Raw genomic sequence first — 27,065 nt, forward strand, 5'->3', positions numbered from 1 at the left:
AAATAGTTACACTGTACTAAGAGCGATGGGCGGGATGGAAGGGAAACAAAGTAGCCCTTTAATAATAGCAATGAGTTTGGTGTTTTGTATTTAGTTTGCAGCTCCAGATTTCAGTTGTATTTAGACGGTGTCCTTAGCTCAGTGCCCGTCCTTATCCGTCCTACAGCGCCACCTGCTGGCTCTCAGCCTGACATGCGCAGTCCAACAGTCTGACTAAAGACTGTGGAGGAGAAGCAGGACGGCGATGGGACATCCGCTCTCACAGCCTCATTATCCGCATATTACCGCCGTCGGGGCCGCTACAATCGCACAAATGGCATTACAGGGTGCGTGAAGGACTTTGTTATCCGGACTTGTAACCGAGCGGTAAAGTTTCGGTCTTTTAAAAGGTAAGGGAGTTGAGTTTAGCGGCAGGCGGGGGCCGCTAACGTTAACGTCAACGTTAGCTAACTTCGTGACAGCCATGGAAGATTTTGGATCGGCGCTGGAGAAGAACGTGGCCGACTTGACCGTGATGGACGTGTACGACATCGCGGCGGTGGTGGGCCAGGAGTTCGAGCGGATTATCGACCAGTACGGCTGCGAGGCTCTCTCACGGCTCATGCCCAAAGTGGTCCGGGTCCTGGAGATACTCGAGGTCCTGGTCAGCCGGAACAGCATCAGCCCGGAGACTGAGGAGCTGCGGCTGGAGCTGGACAAACTCCGGCTGGAGCGGATGGACCGAATGGAAAAGGAGAAGAAACATAAAAAGGTAAACAGCCTAACTGACGCTACACTGAGGTAATTAACAAAGCGCCAAGTTCAGTTATTCTCCAGAAATACCTGTTGGAAGTAAGTAGTTAGTAACATCAACTCAGTTCCATGTACTGAAGACGAAGCTAAAATTGGCTCCCTGTTCACCAACTACTTGTTCGAATTTTCCCGTTCCACCTTAAATTGTGCAGCAGTAAGGCGGAACGGGAAAATTCGAGGTTGAAGCTAATTTGCGTTCCGTGTGCTGAAGTAATCTAGTTACATTTCTGAAGTACTTTTCACCATTTATATGTAATCATTGTAACGTTCCATGTATTTACGTGCGGGTGTATACAAGAGGAAATTTAATATTTTTTTTACAGTTTCATGTATTTATTTACAGTATTTTGGGTCAAACCTTTGCATCCCACATGTACTTGTGTGAGTATTTTCAGTCAATATTACATTTGCACTCAAGTATATTTGTGAGCTACTTTTTACTCAGTTAATTAGTTACATTTCAGTCCCTCTATTAATTTTGGGTTTAATTTCATTCTGTTGGTGGCAGCACATGGACTTTTTTACTGTTTACATTTACGGCTTTTGGCAGACACTCTTATCCAGAGTGACTTACAGTTTGATCATTTTACACAGATAGGCGAAGGTGGTGTTAGGAGTCTTGCCCAAGGCTTCGTCAGTTAACTTTGAGAACAAAATGGTCCAGAAAGAAAAAGAACTAAGCCTAACAAACCAGTTCCTAAGCTAATAGTTCTTAGGGGGACTCAATACTTGATTTAGACCTGACACTTTAGTCAAGCTGCTTCTTGGCAGTTACTCTTCCATCTGCCTGAGTCATTATTTAATTGTAATTATGAATAACTTCTAACGTCTTTGTGGATGGTTGTGGGCTGCCATACCAAGCAACTGTCATGGTGGTCAAAAAGGTCAGGGTACAGATTTGTCATAACTTTGAAGAGTTGTTGTTTTTTCTCGGGAGTGTTACAGAGAAGCCAGAACAAAGCAGAGCAGAGTGAAGTTCCTGTTCATGGCAGGAAGTGACCCATTCCAAACTGGGTCGGTGGGAATACGACACTTCATCACGTAGCTGTCCCTCTGGGACCCTGCGCCGAAGCCCAGACGACACTACAGATATAGAATGTCACACATTACAGTGTCACACATTACAACAGTTCTGTGGTCAGTCACAGAGTGTGTTGAATGGGAGTCATTTATTTGGTAGTTACTACAAAGATAGGAGGCCATACAGAGAACACTATGTTTAGTGTAAGAAATAGGCCTGTATTTAGATGATACGTGTGTCATGTGGGGCACAGCTGATTTGATGTTTGCAGGCAGAATGTGGTTCAGTGCAGGATTACGGCAGTCATAACACCTTGTGAGGTTTTTATGAGCTTACAGTAGAGACTGTAATAAACTGTAAGCTTATGTGTTGTTTATGACGTTTTAGAGTAAGTGAGAGGACATGGGTACACATTACAGCTGCCACTAGACCTGTCACAATAGTGCAGTTTTAGCTGACGATTAATTGCTATGAATAATTAAGTAACAATTTAATTATTTCATTTTTGTTCTTTGTATACAGTTATTACAAGCCTAAAGTGGGCAGATTATATGGTTGTCCTGCTTTTCTTTCTCGGTAGCTTCCAACTGACCTTAGAAACCGCTCAAGTTCAAATAAAGTTAAGTGATGCTTTTTTTTTTTCCAAACAGGGAAATTCCACCTCTGCATTTAACCCATCCGTGAAGTGAAACACCACATACACACTAGTGAATACACACACACTAGGGGGCAGTGAGCACACTTGCCCGGAGCGGTGGGCAGCCCAATCCACAGCGCCCGGGGAGCAATTGGGGGTTAGTTGTCTTGCTTAAGGACACCTCAGTCATGTGCTGTCAGCACTGGGGATTGAACTGGCAACCTTCTGGTCACAGGGCCAGTTCCCTAACCTCCAGCCCCTAGAAAAGGAGGTGCACCGTTCCCGGAAGTACTGCAATACCAGGTCGATGCGTGGAGTGGACGGAGCAAGCCCCTATTCCGTCTCCCTGTTTTAAAAATCTATTTAATATGTAGCCCTTGTATAGAGGACGTATCAGATATTAAAGTGATTTTTCTGCTTTCTTTTGGATTTGTCTTGAATTCCTATTAGGTTGCTGCAACAAAAATATGTGATTGTGAAAACTAAGTGTGGAAAATTATTGTGACCATCTCCGATAGTAATAGTAGTGACAGGCTTAGATGTCGCTACTAAATATAGTGGTAATAAAAAAATCTACTGATTATTTTGACTGGCGCTAGACATATATGAAAATTTAGTGATCAGTACCAGTTTAAGGGGACTGAAAATCCAACAGGCTGCTATAAATTGACAAATGCAAGCCTCAAAAGTTGCCATGCAAATAAAACCAGATAGCAGTGATTTGTATACTGAGGTATTTGATAGAAATCAGCTCAAAGAAAGATATAAAATATTCAACTTCATTGATTTTTTAAAACATATATAAATTGCAAATCTGATGCCTTCATAAAAAATGAATGGGTAATAAGTGATGCTACATGATTGTGTATAAAGGGACCACAGACAAAAGGCTCAGTTGCCAAGTTATTGCTCAGTTACCAAGACTGCATAAGTGAATAGTCCAACAGTTTAAGAACACAATTATAAGGTTTATACAATTATAAGAACACAATTATAAGGTTTTCAGGGATTTCACCATATACAGTCCATAACCTTATTAAATGATTTAAAGAATCTGAGCATGGGTGAAAACCAATATTGAATGACTGTGACCTTCTATGCCTTACATAACACTGCATTATAAAGTGTCATGCTTTTGTAAAGAATATGACCACATGGGCTCGGGATACTTTAGAAAACCCTTGCCAGTAAACACCGTGAATTGCTGCATCTACAAATGTGAGAATCTACTACCAAAGTGGACGCAATATATCAGCAATGTCCAGAAATGGCGTAGACCTTTCTGGGCTAATGCTCATCTGAGATGGAGGGACACAAAGTGCAAACATACTCTGTTGTCTGATGAGTCCAGCTTTCAGATTGTTTTTTGGAAATAGTGGACATCATGTTCTCTGGGCCAGAGAAGAAAAGGATCATATGCATTGTTACTGATGCAAAGTTCAAAAGCCAGCGTCTGTTATTGTGTGGGCAGAGACATGTTACTGGATAGCTTGCACATCTATGAAGACACCATTAACGCTCAGGGGTACAAATGCATTTTACAGTAACAGTATGTTGCCATCTAGATGACGTCTTTTTCAGGGATGTCCCTGTTTATTTCAGCAAGACAGTACCAAGCCACATTCTGCACGTTATAACGGCATAGCTTTAGAGTAAGAGAATGTAGGTGCTAGACCTACCTGCAGACCTCCCATTAAAAAAAATTACGACAGTGGACACCTGAGCTGTTGAGTAGCAGAAGTGTTATATCAATATCATGAATTAAATACATTTCCACTTTCACAACTACAGGAATTAGAGTCCACAGTTCCCAAATGATTGCTGAACATTTGTAATAGGATAGTTGATGTAACACAGCATATGAACATTCTCCTGTTTTTTTTTGCCGGCATCAAATTCAGAATAAGTGCGTGTGTGTGTGTGTGTATGTGTGTATATATATATATATATATATATATATATATATATATATATATATATATATATATATACACACATACATATACATATACATATACATACACACACACACATATATATACATACACACACACACACACACACTTATTCTGAATTTGATGCCGGCAAAAAAAAACAGGAGAATGTTCATATGCTGTGTTACATCAACTAAACACACACAACACACACACACACACATAATCTATCTTTTTTTGTGTGTGTGTGTATATGTATGTGTGTTCATATATGTATATATATATATATATATATATATATATATATATATACACAAAAAAGATAGATTATATCATATCCTTTCGTGAATAATAAAATATCTTTGTACTGTTTTCTATCAAATACAGGTCAAAAAGGATTTGCACATTATTGCTGTTTTTGTTTATATTTTTCCTAATGTCCTAATTTTTTTGGAATTGGGTTTCTATATTTTTATTTAAGAATTTTATATACCAATAGTTTTAAATACTTTGTGCTTTACTGATTTATATAATTATCATAGTCTTGATTGTTACACTTCTATAATTTATACATCATAAACACAGTCTTAAATTATATGTTGTAGCCCAAGGGAGAAGAGCTGTCCAGAATCTTTTGCGTTTTTTTGTTTCTGTTTATTACTTATTTATTATTTTATTCATAAAACAATGTTTTTGTAATATTTAACCTGATAGTGTGTTGTGTTCCAATTAGTTTATTCTGTATTGTTATCATATAGTTAAATAAAGAGTGCCTTACGTTGCGGTCTTTTCCAGTATCAGGTCAGGAATTTGAATCTTGGCAGTGCTTGACCAAAAGAAGGAGATAATTAATGTCTTGTTAGCAGCGATATGATGGGCCGATACTTACATTAGCGCAGGTCACTATTGTTGCCCGCTGTTCTCAGGAATCTGATATATTGGTTGGTCCTTAATTTTGAGAAGAAAATTATTATATAGTCTTTTAAAGAGTTCCAGATGCTTAAATGGAATAAAGCTAAACCTTGCAGCTATTAAAACCAATTGATTAATTAAAACTATTTAAACTATTTTTACATTTAAATTAAAACATACATAATTGAGTATACTGAGTTATTTAAAATGTGCATCATTTTCAAGTCAGTAGGCATTTAAACATTGCTTATATATCAAGAAGTTAGATTTGAATTAATGTGTATTTTTTTAAATGAGTAATCAAGTTTAACAGTTTTACTAACCGTAGGATATGTATATGTGTGGTCACAGGAACTGGAATTGGTCGAGGATGTGTGGCGAGGGGAAGCCCAGGATTTGTTGTCTCAGATTGCCCAGCTGCAAGAGGAAAACAAGACCCTCCTCAACAACCTGTCTGTCAAAGACTGTGCAATGACAGAGGAGGACATTCAGAGACAGGAAGGTAATTCATAATGTGACCTTCTTAAAGGGATTCACTCCAACTCGACCAGCTGCATCTGTGTTTTGAATGAGGATTTAACTCCTTAAACTCTAAGGGTCCAGAGTTCCTTTTCCCAATCTTGTAACCACATATATTACATATCAGTTTCATACTAATTACTAGGTAATTCATAATAATTCCTGGATAATAAAACAAAACTGAGAAACTGAGTAGAAGTTCTGACGATCAGAGCAAAAATGTCCAGTCCAGTTATTTTGTAACAGATGTAGCCTAAAAATACAGAATTGCTTGTAGTGTAACACAAAAAACATCACTTCTCTTTCCCGATCTAGTGTATTGTAAGACGTAATAAAGAAGGTCACGAGATAATAGCAGCCACACAGTATCCTAACAATGAGTAACTAACTATTCACATGTGGGAAATGTTATTCCGTTGGCTGTGTGGAAGTACACATAGTTTCATTTTGCACACATTTGCACATTTTGGTTTTTTAAAAAAAAATGTGCTGGCTACGTGTAGAAAGTCTTGAGTAGTTTGGTTGTAGTACTTTTACGTGGTGATCTACTGTGAAGTCAATTCATATAGGGAGAAAATAGCTAGGTTTAGATATGATTACAGTACTCTGCAAAAGATCATCTTTCATTTATTTAATTTCCTGTCAAAACGCCTTTTTCTGGATGTTTCTGAGGAGATTAGTTATAAGATAATCCACCTGAGAGCAAATGGAATTGAAAATAAGTGAAAAAACAGTTTCCAAAACTAGAATTTGAAAATCTACTAAAGGATAAGAGAGAATGGGACCCCTTGCACCTGTAGACCACCAAAACTGCCCCCTCCAGATAAATGGTATTTAAAGCTTTCATCTTTGAGAGAGGAGAAAATCAAGCTGCTTCAATAAAGCTTCTGGTGTTCTCAGAACAATGGACTGTTCACCCCAAAGTCCATCAGCATCTTTGAATGTGCTTGGGTGTCCTAGGATATTGAGAAGCAACTAACTTCTAAGCTTGAATTATGTGTGGAAAAATAACCCCTCAAATTTCTCTAAAAAAAAAAAAAAGCAAGTCTTCTGAAGAATAGAAAAGCACTAAATGTATGTACTGTAATATTCATTTTGTTTCCAGCTGTTTTCTTAAAATTGAAACGTAAATAAAACATTAAGTGTAAAATTATTAATATAAATAATGTATTTAATGGTTGTTTTAACTGGAAATTAAATAAACAAAGGGTTGTCTCTGATTTTGTACAGCACAATAGTTAAAAAAATACAGGATTGGTATCAGCTGACACTTTTGTTAAAAATTTCTTTGTACTTCAGTGGAGGTGGGCAGTCACAGCAGGAAGGAAACTGACAAATTCATGGATCTGTTGCTTCCTGAATTACCTGTTACAGGCTCTTATAATTCACCCATTCACTCTTCACACACTCGCAGCGATTCACTTGCAAACGTCCTCTTGACACATACAAAGAGAACACATGCGGTCGTACTCGCAGCTCATTCTCTTGGTTGTTTAGAGACACACAAAAAAACATTCAGCCATGCCACACAAAGGGGTCCTTCTCTGTGTAACTGAAGGGCAGTCAGGAAGCATTACTGCAGGAGCAACCCAGCGTGGGGAAGCACAGAGAATGCTCAGTACTGGCGGCACCCCCACGTGCTCTGAGTTCATGGCCACCGGAACAGGCCTTTCTCAGTCCACTCTCAACCTGCCTGATTGAATCAAAATGATTCGCTGTCTGAACTTTCTCCATTACTCTGTCTCCCTGTTTACACAGACTGAGCATGATCTGACCAGCCAGTGTCACTGCTGATCTAACGACATGAAACGTGGTTTCATTTCCAGTCACCACAAATCATGTACAGTACTGTGCAAAAGTCAGAGACCACCTTTCATTTGTTAATTTGGAGTAAAAGAACCACCATTAAGTACAAAATTTACATTTTTCTTGAAAATAGCTTGGTTTCTGTGTTTCAAACAATTCTACAGGGATATTTTTCCACATCTCTGAAGTTTAGTCTTAGTCTGCTTTTCACAGTTCAAGTAATCCCAAACACGTTCATTGATATTAAGGTCTGGGTTGTGGGGTGGTCAGTCCATTGTTCTGGCAACGCCAGCAGCTTCTTTGACTGATTTTTCCTTCTCTCCCAAAAACAGCTTCTTGACAGCTGCACATCCTTTGCGACTCATAGTGTTGAGTTGTCTTCTCACAGTGGAAGGATTTTTTTCAGATCTAAACCCAGCTGGAGCTTGATTTTCTCCTCTCAAAGATGAAAGCCTTAAGTGCTGTTTATCTGATGAGGACAGTTTTGGTGCCTACATGGTTGTTAGGAGTCTCATTTTTTCTGTATTGCTTAATGCTTTTTCCAGTTTTGAAGCTCCTGTTTTACACTTAATTTCCTTTGACGTTCCCCTTTTGTAAGCATGTGGATTATCTTATATATAATCTCTTCAGAAACATCTGAACATGAAAAATGAAGAACTTATACTGTCTAGTCTATATAGGAGGACTAACTCTATAAGCCAAACATTTAGAAGCGCAAATTGCCTAAATGAGGTGCTAATTACTGACAGCCCACAGGGAGTTTGTGCCAATTTAGAACATAGAACTTTGATGCAAACAGTGTTAACTTTTAAAAATGTTGTTTTACATGCATCTTTTTCGTGTGGAAGCCTGTTTTCACCAGGTAGGAGAAAATATGTAGTTCCTTTATAAATATTTTTCCCATCTCCTTTTCTGGCAGTAGTAATGTCCCTGTTTTGACCTGTGTCAGAAGTTTGAATTTTCATCTTGAAACAATGTTTTGTTTTCTTAATATTTTTATAAATTGTCTCAAGGTTTTGTTACCGAGTTGTTTCTCTTAGAGAATCTGTAATGAATTTTGGGTAAGTCATTATTCTGGGAAAATAAGTCAAAATATCAATAAAAAGTATCCTTAAAAGTCAAAATTTTGTGAGGGCAAATGTAAGCCTCAATATAATGTACTGCTGACAGACATGTCGGGATAAAAACACTTTTATGGTTGGTGTAGCTGTAGACTGGGATTTGAACCCTCTGTCTGGATAAACACCCTACACTATACCAGTAAGACTCCTAACACTTACTTCGCTTGTCTGTGTAAATGTAAATTGTAAGTTACTCTGAATAAGAGCGCCTGCCAAATGCCATAAATGTAAATATGTTCCCTGCCCGATGGAAACGCAACAACAGGCTTTAAATAGCGTGCATGATTGTCAGGTCAGTATTTACTATCAGTCTTGTGGTTTTTTATAATAATCTCTTCCCAGTATTTTATGCTTTGGGAGGGAAACTCCTGTACATGCATCTTGTTGCTGTCCAAAGAAAACGAGCATCTCTAAAACGATAACTTTAAAGGAGAGGACAAAAAGCTTTTTTAACTTTTAGTTTAAGTTAATGTGAAGAGATTTTATTCCAAGCAGTTTTGAAACCTTTCTATTGGTCTGTTCATCGTGACATTTTCACACGCTGTAAAGGGTAGCTGCTGTCCTCAAATAAGGTAAAAAAAAAAAAAAAAAATTGAAAAAATTGAGATTTTATTTTTTTTTTTTTGAACATCAAGGATCTGTATTGAGGCCAGTGTGAAATAGCAGTCTGTCCTTTTCATCTTATTATGGATGCCAAAGGGCTTTTGTGCTGGTTAAATAAATCACAACAGCAAAAAACTATTTTAAAAAAGTTTATAAATCTGTTTAATAGCTAAACCTGTTTTTTTATTCAAATTTTTATTTTTAACTACTTTTTTACTGAAGATAACTGAAAGTAACACATGCAAATGTCTGCAGCTGTAGTGTACAGCTCACTAATTCTTCCTTTGTTTTACTCCCTGTGCTTATGCTATAGACTGATATGACCTGCCTAAAAACCCTCATTCAAATGCTTTGATTGACTTAGTCGGATATGCTAAATTAGTGTTTAAATAATGAAGTACTAACTTGCATATTCTTCAGTTTTTATACTGTAAATAATAAAAATACTTGTAAATATTAGAGATCAAAAACAATTGACGTGAAGGCCTTTGCACATACAACACATTAGTGTAAAAGCACATCAGTGCAAACCAGTGGAATATTTAGGAAAACCTTCTTTGGTTAATCTGGAAATGTCGGTTGTGTTTTTGAAACTTATTTACTGTTACTTATTTACTGAAACTTGTTTTTGGCTCTGCAGTGAGCATTTACGAAGCATTTACGAAGCAGACGGTTATTTTTGTACGTGTCGGAGGTTCACAGACATAAATCTATTTTAAGAGACACAGCAGGGCCACTTAAAGAGGAACTGTTTTGCTTTGAGTGTCAGTCATACCTTAGTGCACAGCATACCAACATATTCTTGTCCAGTCCATTCCAGGGCAGAGGAGAAACCACAAAAAACCCAATGAAGTCAAATAACAGATGCTGTTTTGTAAGAAACATGCAGTTGGACTCAAAAAGTCTGAGACCACAATATAAGTCTGATATTTTTTTCATTTAAACCTAGAAATACACAAAGTTACCACAACCACAATTAAAGCAATACAGAAATATTTAAGACTCTGAACAATTTCTGATTCTACTTTTTGCTAATTGTTATGCTGATAGTATAATTTGCAGTTACAAATGTAAGATTAAAGTCCAACAGGTCTGCAACACACCTGGGGCAAGCACCCTGGGGAGGTGAGGGTGGTTATTTGAATATATGGATACAGGTATCAGGCATTTGGATAGCTTATGTGTTTGAAAGCATATCTACTAGTGGTCTCAAACTTTGGGATCCAAATGTATTTGCGCTGTAAGGTAATATGCATTTTTAAAATATTTATTTAACCATGTAAATCTCTTTTAGATGTAAGATTTCTTTTACAAGGATGGCCTGACCATATGCAAGCAGAAAAAAACAACTATGTGTATAGTGATGTACTGCAGCTCTCAGTATGCATTGGTTGCAGGTATGTCAGAAAGGGAGAGGCAAGTGATGAAGAAGCTAAAGGAGGTCGTGGATAAACAGAGGGATGAGATTCGTGCCAAGGACCGAGAGCTAACCCTAAAGAATGAGGACATTGAAGCAGTAAGTGGTGACTTCAACACCAAAACACAAGCACAGCAACACATAGTGATCAAACACTGCATGCAGTTAAAGGACGTTAAACTTAGTAAAACAACAGAAATCCTATTTACACAAAAAACAAGCTTATAATAGAGGCCAGTAGGCAGTTGTTTTAGCACCTTCCCATTGGCTTCTATGGTCAGCTTTTCCCCTGTCATTAAATAGGCTGCCAGCGAGGTCCACCCTTCCAAACTCATGCTGCTTGACTAGGATAAGATACAGACATTAGGATGTAACTGGCAGGGTGAACATTTGCTTTCTGTTGTTCTTTGTGTTGTTCAGTCTTTTTGGCGAGGAAATAAACTACTTGTTATAAACTGGATCATTTTGGTCATAAAATCTGATTGGCTGAGCCTTATTCAAAGCTATTGTAAAGTACTTAATATATGCACACCTATGACCACCTCACAACACGTGAATTCTGTATTTCCACACCAAGTCATGAAAAATACTTGTGCTGTTAATGGAATAATCTTTGGCTGACAGGCTCTTACTAAGTGATTATTACTGTATGATTCACTGTAAAAACAATACAAAATTTAAAAAGGTACAAAATATGTACACATGTCCGATGTCTGCATTTTAGTCAGATCTGCCTTGAACAGCGTCACACTCAAACTGAATCTCGGCTCTTTACTCCCCAAGTGCTTTTAAAATTCTAGCTTCTACACCCAAGCAATGCACTATTTGTCCAGTATGAATGTGGCTGAATTCCAAATGACCTTGTTAGCTAAATTACCCACTGTTTGGGTGCAGGAGCCAGTATTTTAATTCATTCGTTAGTGTGTTGAAAGGTGTAGTTTTTTGCTTTATATAGTGTTGAATGATGATATGTTTATTATTAAATAACAGTTAAAAAAGTAAAAAAAAAGTTCATGAAATTACTACAATATACAAGGATGGGTGACTGAACGTTCTTATACTCTTTCAGCAGTCCATGATTGTTTGGCAACGATCACACACTCTGGAGGAACTAAAGTTCTTGGCAGAATGAATATTTATCTTGACCGTTATGGATAATAATTTAAATTATTCATTAACAAATAGTGTTTTTCTTGGCTTATTGCTTTAATATATATTTCACATGTAAAGATGCACTAAGATGCCAAGTACCAAATCCAATCTCATCTGATGAAAATGGGCCGAAACGTTCTGTATTACAACTAATAAATTAATTCTTTTTTTATGGGGAAAGTGAGTGTTGTACCTTGTTCTTGACAAGCCTTTGTTTTTTGGCCGTACCTCACTTATAGTTGGTTTTACGTCTTCTTATACCTGTCATTGACCATTTTATCTTGTATACCTACTAAACACTGATTTAAATATCAGGATGGTGTAAGTTGCTTCTGTAATACATGTTTTTGAAAAATCTCAAGTTGACCTGTGAGATTAACTTAAGGCAAAAAGATTTCTGTAATATGGTCCCAGGTTTTTAGGCCAGATGCAGAACCATAACTAGAGTACTGTGGAATTAACTGATGTTGACAACTTTTTCAGCATCAGATTCTAACATTTACAGTTACATCTACGGGTGAAAAGTTGAGAAATATAATGCCTGGTGTATTTAGACCTGTAATGTGCTCACTGTACTTTTACATGTAAAAGAGTAAAGTAATATGACACTACTCCCTCACTGCGTGTTTAGAGAACAAAACTGGTATCTTTGAAGGGTCTCCTGACCTAGGGGAAACACTGATCATCAGCTGTGATGTGAAAAAATGTGACATTGAGATTAGATTGAAAGACTGGAGTGTTCCTTTAAACTGAGCAAATCACTGTTGAACTTCGTATGTTGTCTTATATTCAGTCTCTTCTGTTATATCTTGGTCCTTCGTCTTCCAGCTGCAGCAGCAGCAGAACCGGCTGATGAAGATCAACCATGACCTGAGGCACAAGATCACAGTGGTGGAGGCGCAGGGCAAGGCTCTGATCGAGCAGAAAGTGGAGCTGGAGGCTTTTGCTCAGGCACGGCAGCAGGAACTGGGGAGCCTGCGGCAGGAGGTGGCCCGACTTAGGGAGCGGCTGCAGGGCGAAAAGACCAGCTCTGAGACTGAGGAGCCCCCTGCACCACCATCACCTGCACAGGTAAGGCCAAAAAACTTAAAGCCTCCAAAGCTGGTAGACCTATTAGGCTGGGAGCTATAGTTGCACATCGATGATTGGCAAGCAACCTGATAATCATAATCACCCATGTTGGGAAAGAGAACCGACAGAGAACTAAATAGGCCTAATTTAATTTTAAAGCACTTGGCAAATAAATAATATTTACAGCTGTGTGCAAAAGTTTGGCAACTTGTTTTGTCATTTTTCCAAGTGAAAATTACTATATCGTCTAAGAGAACACACTTCTACACATTTTAATGCACAATTACTGTGTGCTTGCTAAATTTAACATACTCCAAAAAATTTAATTAATTAAAAAAGCTATGCCACATTTTATAGTTTTGTATTTAAATTTTTCCACCAAGTTTGACTCTGCAGATAAATATAAATTTAACATTAATGTTAGCAGAAAATGCAATATTAAAGTACATTCTCTGTAGAGGATGTTAATTTCAAAATCACCAAAACATGTCATTTGACCATGGGTGTTCAAACTTTTGCACTGTACATACTGTTGCCAAACAAATAACATATACATGATATTTGTATCCTCCTTTACTGTTCTTAATCAGTTGTCAAAAATTAATTGGTACAGGGCATGATAAGCCAATAGGTTATGGTAGAGCAAATTTTCCATTGTAGGCTTTATAGATTTCAGTGTATCAGAAGAATATTCTGAAGACTTTCCATCACCTTTAAGGCCCGAGGCCTAATGCTCAGCCCTCAGTCCATCAGATGCTGCTATTTCAAACTACATACTGAATCCTAGGATATGTGCGGTGGTGACCTTGGTTAAAAACAGCTTACTAGGTCAGTAGGTCAGTCATGGGTTTATAAACAGATTGGATTTCTACATGACAGCACATTGCCAGACTGTTTTGTTTTGTTCTCTGGTATCTTGTAGGATGTTATTTGATTTACTCCTGATCTTTATTAGCTACCATTTATTTAAAATATTCCTTAATTTTATCAAGAACCTGGCAATGAGCCAGTTACATGATACATTTAGCTAAATATTGACATTGCAGGAGTATGTTTTAAGAAAAAAGTGGCCTGAAAATGATGATGATCTAATGTATCAGCACTTTTCACACGTACATGACCCCAGTGAATCAGAGAGCTTGGTCAGTGTGTCATAGAAGAGATGACTGTGAGCTGGTAGGTAAATATAGTTTGACTAGCAAGCCAGAAAAGCAAGAGCTTGGCCTAGAGGCAATTAAAGGGATAGTTCACCTAAACATTAACATGGCTAACAATGAATGAATTTACATTTATCTACTTACTCAGCCTATAGCAGTGTAGCTCCAACTTATTATGTTGAAGGTATAAGGAGTGTTTCAGGCTGAACTGCTTCTTTGAAAAAGGCACAATACATGGCAGCCAATAAGGCTGCAGAGTCAATTTACATATACCTGTCCTAAATGCACTGGCTCTATAATGCTTTCAATAATAGGCGTTGTAAAGTGATTCAAATGATTTATGTCCATTTCTGGGGACGTAAGGCCACATAAGCGTCATGAGAGGACAGTTTAAAATGGAAGAAAACATAGGAAATGGGCCTTTTACCAAGCCAAACTGTTGTTAGGTTGACAAATAATAATCAATAATCATATAAACTCGTATAAAATCCAGCTGTTCTTGGAGACATTGTGGGCCAAATTACACCCACACATTTCTTCCTGTTACAGATTGTTCTTCACTTAATCTTGAACACTTAAATTGTTAATATATTGAAAAAACACATGCAGTTGTTCAGTATTTAACTGCAAGCTTTGAACACAATTGGTGTATGTCTTATTGTTCTTGTCATGATTTTGGGTCAGAGCTTACTCCCTGAGCCTGTCCCACCCAGGGAGCATCCCCACTCCCTTGCTGCTTGTATCAGCCAGGCATTTACAGATGAGAACGAGGATGAGGAGTATGAGGACGATGAGGAGGAAGAGGCTGTGTTGCTATGGGTAACTGTTTAGTTTGCCAGAGTTGCACGGTTTGAAACTAATCTTGCATCTTCTGTGTGGGCGCTGTCACCACTATGGTGCTACCTCCTCCACTGTTGTGTGAAGATGGTGTGATGTATGTGGTGTGTGCAGATGAAAGTCAGTTAATACTAGAGCCCAAATAGATCTGCTTAATATTAGTGCACAACCAGCATGAAATTTTTGTGGCAAAGACGAATAAAGAAGTGGTAAATAAAACAAAACTGGAAAAAATTGATTATTTGCTGTCAAAGGTAGGATTAATTAGCCTTTACCTGCTGGTAGTATGCTGTCAGCTGTTTAATAATAGCCAATTTAACGTAAATTAAATGTGTTATGTTTAACCTTTTGTCTGTATTGGGGAAATAATTATTTTTAGTTGGCCCCCTTAATCTGGAACCATTATTTACAGATTGTTATTTTGATGGTATCAGTTCAGCCTGTAGTGCTGTCATTTATTCAAATAAAGGGTGTTCCACACTGGGCTCCTCGGTGGAACATCTTTAGGGGTTTCACCCTGTTGTTGGAAGAAGCGAGCATGAATCCTAGTGTTGCTGCAATGTCATTCAAGATCATTATCAGCTGTGTTTTTTCTGATGATAAAACCTTTAATATTGCCTAATTTTATTGGCCAACCAAAAGATCTTTTGGACTCCAGTTAATATTAGAATAGAGGTTGAATAGCCCATTTCTGTTTGTCCATCCAGTAGGTGACATCTTACTAAGTGGACATATATGCCACTACTAGATAGTGTCATAATGTTTTCCAGCCACTTTTGTCATGAGCTCTAACCCTTTGTCATTCTGTTGACTTAACACTTTGAATGTTTTTGATTGTGTGAACGCTAAGCTTTATGTGCTCTTTAGAACAACTGGAATGCTACATACCTTGACGTATGTGTAATCGATTGCATTACATGTGATGCTGGAAGTGACCTCCATTTTCTGCCAGACACATTTAGACGCGGTGCTCCTTGTTCCTGAACATTCCTTGCCTAAACAATGGCGCCTACTTCATTGCTCGCAGGGCCATCCCGGCCTGTTCGAGCTACACATACTGAGGAGCACATTGCGTGTTGTTCGTTCAGATTGCTTCATCCTCGTGAGACTTATTACAGAATCTTCTGGGCCTTTCAAGTGAATCTTGCTGTACGTCACATTACTTGTTTTCATAAGGATCCTGATAGAGTTCTTGTGTTTCACTGTTAAAATAACATTATGTCCTGACATTTACAGCATGATAAAATATAGAAATTATGAATGTGCTTTGATTTTAGCCTTTTATTGAGCCTTTATTGAGAATGTTGGCAGACTAGTAAACCTGATTATCAACTTATATTTGTTTTTGTGTGATATTGACAAACTAATTTATGCTGATTGCAAAAGAAATATGTGCATCATGCAAATTAAACACTGTGCCTACAAAATATAGCATGTGTTGTGAGTGTGGTTTGCATTGAAGAAACTACAAGTGATATGTAGGTCAGCGACTCCTTTAGGGTTTTAATTTTATAATTTTTTATAATTTTTATAATTTTAACCCCCATTAGTGCAGACCAACCATGTAAGTAATGTCAGAAACAAGCGAAGACCCGTGCTGTCACCCGGAGCCACATGAGTTGTGATTTTAATTAACTAAACCAAGTGCATTGTTCTTCCCTTCCAACAGGAGGCGCTGTGTGATGAGGAGGCGGGTCTGGATCCAAAAGATCCAAATCGCCCACGCTTCACCCTGCAAGAGCTGCGAGATGTTCTGCATGAGAGAAATGAACTGAAGGCCAAAGTTTTCATGCTGCAAGAGGAAATTGCGTATTATAAAAGGTAAGTTGAGTTTTAAAACATGAACAAATAGCAGTTGCTTGTGTTGTGATTCCATAAAATTGAAAGCACATTCAATATGCTGCATCATAAGTAACTTTTCAGGTCTTGTCTCGGTGTCAGAATCTTTGTCTTTTTTTTGCTGAACACAAAATTACTCGTTATTTAGCATAAACGTCTTTCATTTATGACCTGTGAACCATAAAATTGTTCACAGGTGATTATTTATTTATAGTTTTTTTTTTTCTGGTCCAGGAGTGCCTTATCTGCAAGGGCCTGGTATAGCTTCAGGTTTTCACTCCAGTAAAGCAGGAGCACACATGACCAATTGTTTGAAAACTGAGACTAAGAAAGAAAACGTGGATTTGGTTCCTGATTCATAGCGCCACACTTCTTAGCTCAAAACTTGTTGTGACAGAGGTTGTGAGGTTATGTAGCTACTAGTGATGTAATAATACAAAATATTGTGTTAGAGACAAGCCTTGTTACGCAAGAGCATCAAACAATATGTTCATCAGACTTGAGCAAACTTAGCTGCTCTTAGTAACAGTCTGAATAGATGAGACTAAACTCCGCGGTTCTAAACTCAGTAATATTGTACCTTTTCTTAATGTTGTTAAGTGCTCTAATAATCCAAAAATGGAAACATTACTGCATGAACATGTGTTATATGATTCTTATAAGAATCTTAGATCTTAAGCTTAGATATAAACCTTGGACATTTGCATTGGTTTAATGTATGCCTTTACAAAAGATTATTCAGAGGTCCTGTAGTAAAGGGAATGGTTCTGTTTAGGACCATGAGTTCTGCATAGAACCATTTCGTGCTTAAATGGTTCTTTGAACAATGCTTCCACAATGCTGATGTCTTGTATATGGTTCTGTGTAGAACCTTTTTGAAAATGGTTCTAAATAGCACCAAAAGGGTTCTTCTAATGTTAAGCTTGTAACAATAGAAGAAGCCTTTTATGTGGTATATAGCATCACTATCAAAAAAGTTCTACATAAAACCATATACAACACATTCCCCATCACGATGAAGATCCATTTCATCATGCAGAGAACCATTCAAGCATGAAATGATTCTATATAGAACTCATGGTTTTAAATAGAACAATTCCTTTTACTAAAGAACCCTTGAAGAACAATCTCTTGAAGAACCATCTTTTTAACATTGTAGGGTACAACACAAGGAAATATTCTAGATTATAATAGTAATATAGCACTATAGAAATCTTATGGTTTACAGTGATACTATAGATGTTTTGTAAGAGTATTAACCTAAGCCACATTTACCTTGGAGCTGGAAGTGCTGCTCTGAAATTGTGGTGCTGCAGTTTTGCAGGATACTACCTGACACATCGCTCCTTTGTGGATATGTTTGGACACCCCTGCCCTAGATAATCAAGTTTAGCGTCTGTGGCAAGTGCGCGATGAGTTGGGCATGCAGTTTGCACAGTACAATTTTGTGGTGGATAAGCCTCCATTACTTGTTTGCTATAATAGCCTTGTTGGTCCAGTACAGAACTAAAGAAGAAAAGATATTTTAATAAATAAACTTGTGTGTTCTCTTTTCCCAGTGAAGAGCAGGAGGATGAAGCCAGCCTGCCCACTCCAGATCCCTCCCCTACGCTTAGACCCCGCTCCAGAGCCAGTCAGCCAGAGTCTGGCATAAAGCGCTTGTGCGTATGACAGAGTTGTCTTAGACATTTCTCGCACTACCATACATACATATACACACCTACACTCAAATATGTAGAGAACCAAGCCCCGGAAACCTCATCTCTGTCTCCTTTTAAGGTGCTGTACAGGTACTGGTAGTCACAGACTAGAATTACAGACGTAGTACAGATCATAAAACAGATAAATAAGGAAATGAACTAAAGACTAGACTTAACACTATTTACTGCAGCTCTACATAAACTAAGACATTTGAATCTTACAAGACATAGGTGTAATATTCTTTGCAGTTTAGTGAATTCTTCTGTAAATGTTTAAACTTAAACCCACTCTAATATCCTTTCTCCTGTCCTATTAGCTCTCTGAGCTATTTGCCGAGCTGGTTAGCCAAGAGCTAGTTAAATAAACCCACATTCTTACACAAGATATGTTCAGTAAGGTTTCAGAAGTTTTATTTTATATACATGCTTCTACATAGATGCTTACTCGTTAAATGGTTTGCCCATATACTGTGTATTGTTTTAGACAATTGCATTACGCATCAGTGTATTTGTTAGATCTGCGTTTTTTGGGAATATGTTGACATTGCATCCATAAACAAGCATTTGTTTTACAGACAAGTGGCTTAAATTTACTGTGTAGATAGTGACGTCATCAGTAGTCCTAGTTCTCTGTAAAGTGCCGTGAAAAAGCATGTCTTCTATTTTTCGCAAATTCGTCACACTTAATTATTTTTTAGATCTTCAAACAAAATTAAATATAAGACAAAGATAACCTAAACAGAAACAGAACCACAAAATGCAGTTTTTAATGATGATTTCTTTTATTGAAGGAAAAAAATGATCCAACTCCATCTGATCCTGCGCATTGCCCACTTAGTTACTCATTCAACCAGTTAACCAAATTTACTTTGTAGTTGGGATCAATCAAACTAGACACACCCAGGGTTGGTCACTGACATTTCTGTTGAATCTAAACATCACTTAAATACACCTTTCCGACAGTGTTAACAAGCAGCATACTTTGCTGTGATCAAAATAAATTCTGGAAGAGATGAGATAGGTTATTGAAATATATCAGACTGGAAAGGGTTCCAAAGCCATCTCTAAGGCTCCTGCACTCCCACAAATCACTCGTAAAAAACTTGAAACAGTGGTGAACCTTCTCAGAAGTCCAAAATTCTTCCAAGAGCACTGCGACCACTTGAACAGGAAGTCACAAAATAACACAGATAAACATCTAAGGAATGGCAGACCTCACTCATCTCAGATAAGGCCAGCATTCATGATTCCACTATTAGAAAGAGACTGGGGGAAAATGGTATCCATGGGAGACCTGTAAAGTGAAACCCACTGTGAATGAAAAGGAACATAAAGGCTTGTCTCACATTTGCCAAAGAACACCTCGATGACCCCTAAACCTTTTGTTCTCTGGACTGATGAAATAAAAGTAGAACTTTGTGGAAGACGGGTCCCATTACATCTGGCATAAAGCTTTCCACAATAAGAACATACCAGCAGTAAAATATGGTGGTGTGATGGTGTGGGGGTGCTTTGCTGCTTCAGGGCCTGGGTGACTTGCCATAATTAACAGAACCATGAATTCTGAAATTGATGCCTGAAATTGTAGATTTAAAAAAGAAGGGACGGGGCAGTTTAAGAAATGTTACCTATTCAGAAAATATTTTAAAAGAAGTAATGTAATTATAATATATAATGTATATTATGTAATTATGCGTGGGTATAAAATGAGCATCCATGACACCAAGCCCTTTATGAGCAAGGATGAGTACAAGTACTTTGCATCAGTAAGTAGTAAAACTGACAAATCTTTTTCAGAGACCGTTTGCAAGGATTTTAGGCATTTTACCCTCTGCAGTGCATAATATGATCATAATATTCAGGCAATCCAGAGAAATCTCTCTGTGTAAAGGGCTGAAAAGCACTGCATAAATATGGATTAAAGAAAAGAGACTATGGAAAAATGTGTTTATAGACTATTGCTCCTTTTCTGTTTTCAAAAATAAATTTTGAATTACAAAAAAAATTAAAAATCATACAAGCACAGTGTTTTTTATGGTCTGGAACAGGCAGCCAGTGTAGCCAAAATATTTACCACTGTGTTAGGGAGCATGGGCCAGAGCGAGCATGATGCCGTTGAAAGCAAAGCAAGATGTATGGCATGTGACTGAATGCACACTCCTACGCAGAGCTGCCTCTACACTTGTACATCACCTACTAGTTGAAAGAAGGGGTCATATAGTTTCTGTCACTGGAAGACGGCTCCTTTTAGTCTGCAAGGAGATCAATAAGAGTAAATACATCATAACTGTACAACGTGATTTTCATCAGCAGTGAACCTCAAACAGCTCAGAGTGTTCGTTGTTGGTTCCACGACACTGGATGATCTCCGAAAGAGCCATGAGTACAGTGACACCCGACATGCTCAATCGATTATGGGATGAATGACAATTGCGTTGATGTCCGTACAGCTGGAAGAGGTTCATATTGAGCACTTGTAAAATTACATAATACACTTTATGCTCACTTAAACCATTTACAATTTACTGCATTGTTATGTAATAATTTACAAGTTAAAATCAATCATTTTTAAATCAGATTAATCTTTTTGAATCACCCTGTATGCATATAATCTGACAAAATATTAAGCTTGTCTGAACAGTTATGAAATATGCAGTGATATAATTATCAATATTATCAAAGTAAATACACTCATTTCTGCGTAAGGAAACCATACGACCGCGTTTGTTCTTGTTTCTGTGGACACAGTGAATAAACAAGGCTGCACAGATGCCATGACAGAGGGCAGGCAGAGATGTTTGACAGTGGAACGTCATCCAACTTTCTGTGTAGGAGTGTGGACTTAATGGCCACAGTGGGTAAATGCAAGTTTTCCAAGGGCTAGTAAAGATCTGAAAGATCTACTGAGAAGTCTGGAAATTTGAGTCAGGAAAAGTATAGAATTTTGAAATGGAAAATGTATAGGAACCCTATATTCAGGAATATTGTAACAAATCATTGTTAATAAACACTGTCATCTACAGATGCATATTTCTGCTGTATAGTGCAGTACAGAAGACATATGTCAACAGTGTCCAGAATAGCTGCCAACTTTTTTCGGTTTGAGATCTTCTGTGATGGACTGATGCACAGTGTAAATGTGTATTGTGGTTTAACAAATCAACCTGTTGGGTTGTTTGTAAAAATAATGGACGTTGTGTTCTTTGGCACAATTAAGTAAAGGACCATCAAGATTGTTACCAGCGTAAAGTTCAAAATCCAGCATCTGTTGTATTGGGGTGTAATAGCGGGTAAATGCATGTTTGTGAAAGCACCATGCTGAAAGATGTAAACACATTTTGGAACATACACTGCCTTAAAAGGGCAAATGCTTTTTCATGGCACTTCATATCTGTGGTGAGAAGGTGTTTTAGTGTAGCTTAATATTTGACTTTGGTTAAATATACTGTTCTCCTAAGAGCTCTGCAGCATAACATGGCAGTTCTCCATTGTTTTTGCATCCATGTATTCCTGTGCCACTAAAATTGATGAAGGCATGATCATTATTAATCCTGGTTTCTGTGTGGTGTACCATTCTAGCTAATACTGGAAGCAGCTTTAGTCATCAGAAGCATTGTGTGCACTTCCTCAAACACAAGAGGTAGTTAGGGAGGGACCCAGTGTGGCATGATAAAGTGGAGCTTTTTTTGGTTTCTGTGTTCCCTCTTTGCTCAACTCTCCGTGTCTGTGCCTCTCTGTAACAGGATCTTCACAGCCATTATGCCGATGGTGGCGGCTGGGTTGATTCCAGATGACCCCACTTTACAGCCAATCAGACGACTTATTTCCCTTGTACGGCCTTTTTTATTTTGGTGGTTGACCTTTGTGTTTCTTTTTCGCTCTTGTTAACACCTTATTTATTCTAGCACTGCATGTGTTGGCGCTGCATACCCCTCCCTCCTCTCAACCCCACCCTAGCTCTCGTTGGAGCCGCTCATAATCCCGACAATATTCTGATTGGCTGATTGTGGGGCTATCTGGGACTTGACAGCAGGAAGATCATTAGAATCAGCCAGTCAGAATAAAGCACCTTTTCCCTCTTCCTCCCAGTTCTGTTCACATGCTAACACTTGTGACGTAACAAATGTTTTTTACACTGTCCTACTGTCTCACCAAGTACCTTAAAACCCTAACAACAGTTAGCCCAGCAAACTTGCACCTTGTATGTGTTTTTTTCTGATGTGATTGACTAGGAGATGGCTCAAATGTTTGTTTATTTGTTTGAAATTCCTAACTGAGCTAGAACGCACGTAGTCAAAGCAGAAACACCCGCTTAGCTTCATCACTGTGAAGACAGAAACTATGATTTGGACATTTTGGTAATCATTGTTCACGTTTAGTTCATGATTTATTATGTTGCTAAAGATGTACATAGAGGCCCTTATCCATCGAAGTTGCAAAACAATAGAATGGCATAAAAACTATTCCATGCCTGATGGAGCATACATACAATGTATGAGTTGATGATTTGGGTGCAGTTGATGACTGCATCAGGTGCTTGTACAACCCCAATTCCAATGAGGTTGGGACGGTGTGTAAAACATAAATAAAAACAGAATACGATTATTTACAAATCCTTTTCAACCTATATTCAATTGAATACACTACAAAGACAAGATATTTAATGTTCAAACATATAAATTTTATTGTTTTTTGCAAATATTCTTTCATTTTGAATTTAATGCCTGCAACACGTTCCAAAGAAGTTGGGACAGGGGCAACAAAAGACTGGGAAAATGGAGGAATGCTCAAAAAACCCCTGTTTGGAACATTCCACAGGTGAACAGGTTAATTGGAAACAGATGAGTGTCATGACTGGGTATAAAGGGAGCATCCCTAAAAGGCTCAGTCGTTCACAAGCAAGGATGGGGCAAGGTACACCACTTTATGAACAACTGCCTGAGCAAATAGTCCAACAATTTAAGAACATTTCTCAACGTGCAATTGCAAGGAATTTAGGGATTTCATCATCTACAGTCCATAAAATCATCAAAAGATTCAGAGAATCTGGAGAAATCTCTGCAAGTAAGCAACAAGGCAGAAAACCAATATTGAATGCCATGACCTTCGATCCCTCAGGCGACATCATTCTGTAACAGATATTACCACATGGGCTCAGGAACACTTCAGAAAACCATTGTCAGTGAACACAGTTCGTCGCTCCATCTACAAGTGCAAGTTAAAACTCTGCCATGCAAAGCGAAAGCCAAATATCAACAACACCCAGAAACGCTGCTGGGTTCTCTGGGCCCGAACTTATCTGAGATGGACTGATGCAAAGTGGAAAAGTGTCCTGTGGTCTGACAAGTCCACATTTCAAATTTTTTTTGGAAATCATGGACGTTGTGTCGTCCAGGCCAAAGAGGAAAAGGACTGTCCAGATTGTTATCAGCGCAGAGTTCAAAAGCCAGCATCTCTGATGGTTTGGGGGTGTGTTAGTGCCCATGGCATGGGTAACTTGCACATATGTGAAGGCACTATTAATGCTGAAAGGTACATACAGGTTTTGGAGCAACATATGCTGCCATCCAAGCAACGTCTTTTTCAGGGACGTCCCTGCTTATTTCAGCAAGACAATGCCAAGCCACATTCTGCACGGGTTACAGCACCGTGGCTTTGTGGTAAAAGTTTGCCGGTACTAGACTGGCCTGCCTGCAGTCCAGACCTGCCTCCCATTGAAAATGTGTGGTGCATTATGAAACGCAAAATATGACAAAGGAGACCCCGGACTGTTGAGCACCTGAAGCTGTACATCATGCAAGAATTCCACCTACAAAGTTTCAACAATTAGTGTCCTCAGTTCCCAAATGCTTATTGAGTGTTGTTAAAAGGAAAGGTGATGTAAGACAGTGGTAAATATGCCCTTGTAACAACTTCTTTGGAACGTGTTGCAGGTATCAAATTCAAAATGAGTGAATATTTGCAAAAAACAATAACGTTTATCTGTTTGAACATTTAAATAACTTGTCTTTGTAGTATATTCAGTTGAATGTAGGTTTAAAAGGATTTGCAAATCATCGTTTTATGTTTTACACAGTGTCCCAACTTCATTGGAATTGGGGTTGTAAACAAGCCCCCATCCACAAGTACTTTATTTATTAAGATCTGAAGTCTGCAAATTTCACCTCAGATTTTCACAATACACTGCCTTTCATAAGTTTTGAATCAGTGTGTTCAATAGTATAAAACCTGTGCTGCCAAATACATAATTCTAATATATATGCGAGTCCTGTACAACTTTAAAGGTCCAGAATGATGAACAGAGCCGAAGAAGAAAGACATTGAGAATTCATTGTTTCAAAGGTGGCGATCAAATCAGATCATTTAAAATTCTTCTAAATATATCGTTACAGTATATTATTGTGCATTTCATTCAATTATTGTATATAAAATAATAAATATTGTTAATATGGCAAGTGATTCCAAACCTTGGAACACTAGTGTATACAGTACTACTATATTACATGTGTAATATTAAATATTACAGTGAATACAAACAATATTACAGCCTAGTATTATTGTTTTCATCCACTACCTGTTTGGCTAATCAATATTTCATTATGTTGAGTGAAACTTGCTGATGAATTTAATATGATGGCTGGGGGGTGTTAAGGAGAACTCCAGAGCCAAACTTTGTTCTTCAATCTAGCTCTCAAGATCAGCAACTTTTGTGTAAACACTTTTTAGTGTATTCATGTTTATTTGCATCTATTCCAATGTTACATTTTGCTTTTACAAGCAACAGCAAAGAACTATGATAGTTTTAAATAATGTGCATCAGCACTTTTGCATCAAACTGAAAGTTGACTATATTCAAACTTAACACTTCAGTACAAAGATTCCTGTTTGTACAATTATCACCATTTTCTATTTTTGTTTTTATTGATGATGTTTTTGGCATTGTGAGGTATAACCAGAAAACAAGCATTTCCCAAGTTAAAATATTGCTCTCAACTTTGCACAGCCAGACATGAGTTTGGTAACATTTAAAAGATTAAATTTACAACAGTCTGTGAAATTTGCTAACAGATTTGACCATGCACAACTTGAATGAATAAGGGCTGGTGAGAATTAGGGTCATTATCTGAGCTATTGATTACCTGCTGTATTACATGAACATAAAATTATTTAATAAAACATTTTTAAAACATAGTGGTCCCACTGAGTGGCACAGAATATATTTTATTTCCAAAATATGTAGACATGTGTCAGTGTAAAACACTAGTAATGGCCAGTATCGCTTTCTCTTTTCAGGTTTAGCTTCTTTTCCCGGGACAAGAGGCGCAGCTCTCAGAGGGCACAGCTGGACAACAGCTTCGGCTCGTGGGCCAGCAATGAGGAGGTTTACACAGAGCAGGCCCAGGAGGCCTTACAGCACATGTAACCTGCTGGACAGTGACAAGCACAAAGGCCCTCTAATCGCTAACCTGCACCATGTGACAAGCCATACTTACCCCCAATTATGGTCAACTCACACATCCCTGCAACCTGCCATTAGTGGACAAAGAAAGGACTCACAAAGGGACACAGGGAAAACGGAGCAGCTTAAACTTAGATACGGTTATACAACACTTCCACCCTTGACTTATCCCAAAGAGATCGGGATGTCAAGCTTCATTTTTAGTTCTCTTTTATTTTATTTTGGTATAACAAAATACCACGTTACTGTAAGTAGACAATGTTGAATAGAAAGACTTCTGATACATTTTTGATGTTTTAAAGAAGTCAGAAGGGCTGAGGAAGTCAGGGAAGGAGGTCATGTTTTTGTGCCTTTAGTAGCTTAGATAGTATTTTGATTAGGGGATTTTATCACATTCTTAAATTCAAATTGAATTATGAAATGAGGCAATGCCTAGTGAAAAGACATTTGCCAGTAGTTCAGCATAAAATCAGTTTTATTCTTTTGGTATGCCCATTGTGGAATGGTGCATTATGAATAGTGTGGCATTTTTTACAAGTTTAAGCACATGGGAAGTGTTGAGATTTTGCACAGTAATCACGTTGCCACACTGATGCTGTGGAACCTGAGGCCTGAAACAGTCATGGCACAATATTCTTGTTGGAGATAATGTACAGTCTAGTATTACTGCATAGCTCCACTGTAGAAACTATTTAAAGTCATTTATGAACTGCTGACTCTCGAAAGTCATCAGTGAATGTCCTTCTCCAGCTTTTGTGCATTCTTACGACTTGAGTGGTGCTTTCACTGGCAATAATAGAAATGTTTAGTCAAAGCATGCAAATGCGAATTCAGTCATGGCAAGATATACTGACAAAAGCTGCTTTGTGAACTTGGAATCATTGCCGGTGTTTTTTTTTTTTTTTTCCACATTGTTTTAAACATGCATCCAGTGTAGCTGTAAAAGATTTCATGATTTGATAAACCAGAAAAAATTCATACTACAAAATATGTACTAAAGGAGAAAACAAATCCTTGTTTGTATCAGTGCAAAGAGCAATGCTTCATAATTTCATCTCATTGCAGATTAAAGCATTTTATACAGCATA

General features: G+C 37.9%; 1 protein-coding gene and 1 pseudogene across 3 annotated transcripts; one reads left to right on the forward strand and one right to left on the reverse strand.

The window, feature by feature from the left end:
* The first annotated feature begins 219 nt into the window (after positions 1–219).
* rilpl1 (Rab interacting lysosomal protein-like 1) lies at positions 220–27,065 on the forward strand. 3 transcript variants are annotated; one of them, XM_017681669.2, is made up of 9 exons: positions 220–751; positions 5,648–5,798; positions 10,743–10,861; positions 12,743–12,985; positions 14,827–14,961; positions 16,649–16,800; positions 18,378–18,479; positions 22,262–22,349; positions 25,812–25,950. In XM_017681669.2, the coding sequence occupies exons 1-9, from the start codon at positions 464–466 to the stop codon at positions 25,815–25,817; spliced, it is 1,284 nt and encodes a 427-aa protein (XP_017537158.1). In that variant the 5' UTR covers positions 220–463; the 3' UTR covers positions 25,818–25,950. The 3 variants fall into 3 exon arrangements, with proteins under 3 accessions (XP_017537158.1, XP_017537157.1, XP_017537159.1); XM_017681668.2 differs by lacking the exon at positions 22,262–22,349 and having other exon boundaries at positions 25,812–27,065; XM_017681670.2 differs by lacking the exons at positions 14,827–14,961; positions 22,262–22,349 and having other exon boundaries at positions 25,812–27,065.
* LOC119266061 lies at positions 2,717–2,919 on the reverse strand (annotated as a pseudogene).

This window comes from Pygocentrus nattereri, chromosome 18, assembly GCF_015220715.1.
Source record: "Pygocentrus nattereri isolate fPygNat1 chromosome 18, fPygNat1.pri, whole genome shotgun sequence".
Taxonomy (NCBI): Eukaryota; Metazoa; Chordata; class Actinopteri; order Characiformes; family Serrasalmidae; genus Pygocentrus; species Pygocentrus nattereri.

What these genes read in the sequence shown, in the direction of transcription:
- rilpl1 (XM_017681668.2), top strand. Translation starts at nt 464, where the DNA reads ATGGAAGATTTTGGATCGGCGCTGGAGAAGAACGTGGCCGACTTGACC. An exon ending in GAAATTGCGTATTATAAAAG is followed by an intron (nt 16,801 to 18,377) that starts GTAAGTTGAGTT and finishes CTCTTTTCCCAG; the next exon opens with TGAAGAGCAGGAGGATGAAG. An exon ending in GAGTCTGGCATAAAGCGCTT is followed by an intron (nt 18,480 to 25,811) that starts GTGCGTATGACA and finishes TTCTCTTTTCAG; the next exon opens with GTTTAGCTTCTTTTCCCGGG.